Source organism: Agrilus planipennis, unplaced genomic scaffold, assembly GCF_000699045.2.
Source record: "Agrilus planipennis isolate EAB-ADULT unplaced genomic scaffold, Apla_2.0 scaffold1, whole genome shotgun sequence".
Classification (NCBI taxonomy): Eukaryota; Metazoa; Arthropoda; class Insecta; order Coleoptera; family Buprestidae; genus Agrilus; species Agrilus planipennis.
Genome location: NW_020442466.1, coordinates 3,561,569 through 3,568,756, shown reverse-complemented (window position 1 = coordinate 3,568,756; position 7,188 = coordinate 3,561,569). Strand labels below are relative to the sequence as shown.

General features: G+C 34.5%; 2 protein-coding genes across 2 annotated transcripts in view; one reads left to right on the top strand and one right to left on the bottom strand.

Annotated features, from left to right (window-relative positions):
• The window catches only part of LOC108734447 (protein N-terminal asparagine amidohydrolase), an 84,455-nt gene extending 82,165 nt beyond the window's left edge, over positions 1-2,290 (bottom strand). The window contains exon 1 of the mRNA XM_025981137.1: positions 2,192-2,290. The gene's annotated coding sequence lies outside the window, so the exon portion shown is untranslated. The remainder of the gene's footprint in view (positions 1-2,191) is intronic.
• A 381-nt stretch (positions 2,291-2,671) lies between these two features.
• LOC108733156 overlaps positions 2,672-7,188 on the top strand; it is a 12,798-nt gene continuing 8,281 nt past the window's right edge. The window contains exon 1 of the mRNA XM_025981170.1: positions 2,672-2,736. Coding sequence (XP_025836955.1) covers position 2,736 — 1 coding nt within the window. The 5' untranslated portion in view covers positions 2,672-2,735. The remainder of the gene's footprint in view (positions 2,737-7,188) is intronic.

Genomic DNA, 7,188 nt, shown 5'->3' with positions numbered 1-7,188 from the left:
CTCCCAACAATATCGCGAGCGCTTTTAATGTTTCAATTATTTAATACGTTTTAACAAAACTAATGCCGAAAGTACCCATTTGGCAACGTACATGAAAATCGTTGGCACCATGAGATTCTGCGTACTTTTTTACAAAATTATCACTTCCTAAAGCCTACTAAACACCTTCCATCTCCCTGTGACTCCATGAGCGCCTTTTTGTTTAAATTATTGTACATATTTTAGAAAAATAATGTCGGAAATTACCTATTTGTAAGTCAACTCAAAAACCCTTGGCACCATGAGATTCTACGTACCTTTTTACATGATTATCACTTCTCAAGCCTTAGCAGATAACTTCAATCTCCCAACAATATCGCGAGCGCTTTTAATGTTTCAATTATTTAATACGTTTTAACAAAACTAATGCCGAAAGTACCCATTTGGCAACGTACATGAAAATCGTTGGCACCATGAGATTCTGCGTACTTTTTTACAAAATTATCACTTCCTAAAGCCTACTAAACACCTTCCATCTCCCTGTGACTCCATGAGCGCCTTTTTGTTTAAATTATTGTACATATTTTAGAAAAATAATGTCGGAAATTACCTATTTGTAAGTCAACTCAAAAACCCTTGGCACCATGAGATTCTACGTACCTTTTTACATGATTATCACTTCTCAAGCCTTAGCAGATAACTTCAATCTCCCAACAATATCGCGAGCGCTTTTAATGTTTCAATTATTTAATACGTTTTAACAAAACTAATGCTGAAAGTACCCATTTGGCAACGTACATGAAAATCGTTGGCACCATGAGATTCTGCGTACTTTTTTACAAAATTATCACTTCCTAAAGCTTACTAAACACCTTCCATCTCCCTGTGATTCCATGAGCGCTTTTTGTTTAAATTATTGTACATATTTTAGAAAAATAATTCCGGAAAGTACCTATTTGTCAATTCACCCAAAAACCCTTGGCACCATGAGATTCTACGTACCTTTTTACATGATTATCACTTCTCAAGCCTTAGTAGGCATCTTCCATCTCTCAACAATATCGCGAGCGCTTTTAATGTTTAAATTATTTTATATATTTTAGCAAAAGTTATGCCGAAAGTACTTATTTGACATGGTACATGAAAACCGTTGGCACCATGAGATTCTACGTACCTTTTTACATTATTAGCATTTCTCAAAGCTTAGTAAACACCTTCCATCTTCCGGTGATTTCATGAGCGCCTTATTTGTTTCAAACATTTTATATATTTTAGAAAAACAATTCAGTGAAGAACCTATTTCATACCACATTTGAAAACAGATGGTACCATGAGATTCTACATACTTTCTTACATAATTATTACTTCTCAAAGACTAGTAAATACTTTCCATCTATCTGTAATTTTACGAGCGCTTTTTTTTTGTATAAATTATTTTATACAGTTTAGAAAAATAGTGCCGGAAAGTAACCATTTGGCAACATATATGAAAATCGTTGGCACCATGAGATTCTGCCTACTTTTTTACGTAATTTTCACTTGAGAAAGCTTACAAAATACCTTCTATCTTTCAATAATTTCACGAGCGCTTTTTTATGTTTGAATTATTGTATGTATTTCAGTTAAAATATTGCTGGAAAGTATGTATTTGACACCGCACTTGAAAACCATTAGGACCATGAGATTCTACATATTTTTTTACATAGTTATCAGTTCTTGGTGTTTAGTAAATACCTTCCACTTCCCAACAATTTCACGAGCGCTTTTTTATGTTAAAATTATTTTACATATTTTAGCCATAAAAAAATTCGAAAAATACTTATTTGACACCGCACTCGAAATCATTGTCACCTTGACTTTGAAAAGCACTTTACTATAACTATAAAATTTTAAGTTGACAAAAACCTAGGCATTACCAAAATATGAAATAAGTAAATGTAGTATTTGTTTGGGTGCCCTTATTCGCACACAATACACGCCACTGAGCTTTAATGAAAATCATTCACAAATAAAATATCATGTAACCTTCCCTGTAATGCATTATTAAATTAAAAAGCAATAGCTAAATTAACAAAATCAGTTTTACAAATTAACTTCAATTGAGTAATAGAACATTGCAAGTTATAACTACTTAAAAGGCATTATAACGATGAAAATTAGTTGACACTACGAAACATTACTATATTCTAAATAGGATTATAAAAATACTTACATTTGCCAGGTCAAAAACAGTGAATAATTTTGATTTTTCACTCGAAAATTGCACATACACCTACTTTCTAACCTAACTTGCTTGACAGCCACAGCTGATGAACTATCTATGGCACTAGCCTTGAATATATAAAAATAGCCATAGATAAGAATTTTAACAAGTTACGGAGGTGTCTATCTATCCGAATAATAAATTATTGCAATTAATTTAAACTGATTACACATCCATTAAACATTAAGATACGATTAATATTCTCATAACTGTAACATACCATGTCTGCCTATTTTAAAGCTGAATGTAAATTAACCAAATTGAAGATTCAATTAATTGTTAAACCAGTTGTATAAAGTAATTTTGATAATCAATACTATTTAAAAAAGTATTATTGTTTCTGAAGTCATATTATAGGTTTTATTTACACGAAAATGGTTTGATCTAACTGGTTAGCTCTATGAAAAACGTAGGCTCTAATGTAGCCACTTCGTACTGCTTGACAGTTTGTTTAGGTTTTGGCAATATAACCTTAAAAAGATCTGCTTTTAAAAGTAAGTTTTTAAGCCCTATTTTACCTAATTTTTAAATAATCCTCCACAGAATGATAAAGCAACACCGAATGTTTGTTTTAATAATGGTTTTTCATTTTAAAATATGAGTATAATTACCTTCCAATTTGGCCAGTGTGGTAACCAAGTGGGACAATCCCTTTACTCCTACCTTTATAACGATATCTTCTGGGAATTTCGCCGTTTTAAAGGTTCACAGTCACTGAATATCGAGTATAAAAACCATTCTCAAGACACCTGGTTTACTGTAAATAAAAGAAATCAGTTGTCTCCTAGGTCTATCTTGGTTGATACAGAAAACAAAGTTACATCAATTGTAAACAAGAATAATCCTTATAACTTCAAGAATATTATATCTGGAGCTTATGGAGGCTCAGCTAATAACTGGGCGTGTGGTTACCATTGTAAAAGTCGATTACTAATAGGAGAAATTTTGGAAGCAACCAGAAAAGAATTAGAAAAATGTAGTTTTGTGAAAAGTTTCATTTCTCTCTTTGGTGCAGGTGGGGGAACTGGGTCAGGCCTTGGTTGCTATACAATTGAAAAACTTAGAGAAGAATATCGAAGCAAGTTTATTATAAATTGCCTTATTCTTCCGCATGAGACAGGTGAAGTGGTTACTCAAAATTATAATGCTGTACATACTTTAGCTAAGTTGTATGATATCACTGATGCTTCAGTCATCTTCAGTAACGACCTACTGTTTAAAATATGTACTAGAAATTTACATATTGAAGAAGCAAATTTACATAACTTTAATGATGTTGTTGCTCAACAAATTGGGGGTGTCCTTCAACCAGTTAGTGGACATAACATGCCTATACCGTTAATTGATCTCGTAGCCCATCCAGATTATCGATTTTTGAACATTCACAGTGCTCCCCTCATTCCTAAACAGCATTTACATTATGAAACTCCAACATCTACGAATATAATTTTGAGTCAAATAGAAAGATCTCTTAAGGGATTGTACTGTGAATTGTCACAGTCAAACCAACCAAATTGTCCTTTTCTACCCTCAGAAATGAGATGCATCGGAAACATACTTTTCACAAGAGGAGAATTTACAAATTCAAGGGAAAACTTTCTAAGCGAAAATGCTTATGTACGATGGATGCCAAAAGATCGCAGAAACGTCTACTTTTATCAGAAAAGACCTCTCAAAGATACTGACCTGTCAACAACAATTATTTCAAATAATAATCTTTGTAGTTATTATTTAAATTCAGTAATACGAGACGCCTGGGAATTGTTCACAAACGGCGCCTATATACATCATTACAAAAAATTTGGGGTTGATGAACAGAGTTTTTTAAAGGNATTGTTTCATTGCTATATTATGCATGTATTATACATATAAACCTTCCTCTTGAATCACTCTATCTTTTAAAAAAAACCGCATCAAAATCAGTCGCGTAGTTTTAAAGATTTAAGCATACATAGGGACAGACAACGGGAAGCGACTTTGTTTTATACTATGTAGTGATTTATCATTGAATAGAAGAAATAAAAAGAAAATTTACAATCTCATACGATTGATGAATAGAAGATCCTTTTAATGGAATGCACGATTCCTCCTGTAGCGGATTTTCATTTTCAGTATCATGGGTGTAAAATAACGTAGAAGGCAAAAAGGCATAAAGAGCGCAATTATTGCAAAATTCTCACCTTCATACTAAATATAGACCGTTATACGACTTCATAGGGGTCATTACTACATTAGAGAACTCTGCAGAAAGCACGTACTTAAGTTTTCCATTGAAACAACAACAACAACCTACTATCTACACGGCTAATAGCTGATGAGTTATCAAAGACTGACTAGTTTCCGTTTATGGGCGAGACCTAATAAGTATCCATCAATTCCTCCGGTTCGTTACATCTACCGGTAGCTTACAAGCAAAATCTTGGTTTTATGATTACTTTTACGGCCACGGGAATCTAAATAAAGTTTCCCATATCACACGTGATATCATACATCGACGTCCTACACAAAAGGGCCCTTTATTACATAATATTTCGCTGCGCAAATGAAAATTAACTATCAACAACGACACGAAAAACTCATATCATTAAATCGCATGATATCACAACATACAATTTGTACAGAACAAATCTCATGATTATCATCATCATCATCATACGGTCGTCAGTCCTAAGACTGAACATTTGAATCCTAAGATTAATGTGAAGGAATGGAGACGTGGAGACGTGATTTTGAATGCTATATTTTAAAACAAGTGCACGATAATAATAATTCATTTTTGAGTTTATCATCATGATAAGGTCGTCAATCCTAAGACTGGTTGGACCCACACCTCCACTCTTTCCTATCCTGAGCTAATCTTCGCATTTCCCTAAAACTAGAACAACCCATATACTTAACTATTTGCGAACAGTAATCTACTCTAATGTAGGTCTACCCCTCCTAACTTCCGTTTCTGCCTCTAATATGTCTCTGACTAGACCTTCATGCCTTCCTACTAACCTATCTCGCCTATTTCTTATTGACTTCCATAGAGTTCTCTGATCTCCTACTCTTTCTAATACCTCTTCATTGTTAACCCTCTCTATCCTCATCATTCGCCTGTAACACCACATTTCGAACGCTTTTAACCTTTTCTTTTCCGCCGTGCCCACTGCCCATGTTTCGCACCCGTACAACGCCGCGCTCCAAACATCTTTTCCAAATTTCTACATTAATCCTTCGCGAGCATAGAAGTGACTTCTTTTTATTTAGTTGCCGATTTTACTATTCGAAGGCATGAAGAGCCGATTGGTTGGGAAAATTTTCAAACTTGTTCAGACAATTAAAGTTTGACCGTATCATAAACGGACACGTACGCTTACATGTGTGTAGCATTGATTCATATGACAGTGTTGGACGACTTGATTGCATTACAAACGCGCATGAGAATGGGTTATTAACGAATTTAAATATTCAGACAACTTGTGCGGCTCTCTCACATTGTTACAATAATTTACAATTCAATGGGCGATGACTCCGCATGTCTAATGGCCAGAACGATACCGATCGCGGTCGTCAAGAGATCGAACAACCGCGCGCGGCACTTTTCCGATAACATCAAGCGAGCATTGTCGAACTGTCCCAGCAACAATGGCGAACGGCTATGAGCTATGAAAACAACGTTTTATTTGTAGTCTTTTTGGCGTTTACATGTCCACTGACAGCGGGACGGAAACAGGCGCACAAATAAATCGAATAATGGCCCTCTGCACTGTGAACGGAACGGATAGAGATACATCTATACCTAACCAGCAACGAAGCGTTCGATAAACAATGTAAATTCCTGACTTAAAATAAAAAAAATTAAGAATTAAAAAATACACAAATACATTACTTGTGTGGATAAAGTGATAAAAATGGGTTCTAAAGTCCCAAAGTTTAGTAAATACCTTCAATCTCCCAACAATATCGCGAGCGCTTTTAATGTTTCAATTATTTAATACGTTTTAACAAAACTAATGCCGAAAGTACCCATTTGGCAACGTACATGAAAATCGTTGGCACCATGAGATTCTGCGTACTTTTTTACAAAATTATCACTTCCTAAAGCCTACTAAACACCTTCCATCTCCCTGTGACTCCATGAGCGCCTTTTTGTTTAAATTATTGTACATATTTTAGAAAAATAATGTCGGAAATTACCTATTTGTAAGTCAACTCAAAAACCCTTGGCACCATGAGATTCTACGTACCTTTTTACATGATTATCACTTCTCAAGCCTTAGCAGATAACTTCAATCTCCCAACAATATCGCGAGCGCTTTTAATGTTTCAATTATTTAATACGTTTTAACAAAACTAATGCCGAAAGTACCCATTTGGCAACGTACATGAAAATCGTTGGCACCATGAGATTCTGCGTACTTTTTTACAAAATTATCACTTCCTAAAGCCTACTAAACACCTTCCATCTCCCTGTGACTCCATGAGCGCCTTTTTGTTTAAATTATTGTACATATTTTAGAAAAATAATGTCGGAAATTACCTATTTGTAAGTCAACTCAAAAACCCTTGGCACCATGAGATTCTACGTACCTTTTTACATGATTATCACTTCTCAAGCCTTAGCAGATAACTTCAATCTCCCAACAATATCGCGAGCGCTTTTAATGTTTCAATTATTTAATACGTTTTAACAAAACTAATGCCGAAAGTACCCATTTGGCAACGTACATGAAAATCGTTGGCACCATGAGATTCTGCGTACTTTTTTACAAAATTATCACTTCCTAAAGCTTACTAAACACCTTCCATCTCCCTGTGACTCCATGAGCGCCTTTTTGTTTAAATTATTGTACATATTTTAGAAAAATAATGCCGGAAAGTACCTATTTGTAAGTCAACTCAAAAACCCTTGGTACCATGAGATTCTGCGTACCTTTTTACATGATTATCACTTCTCAAGC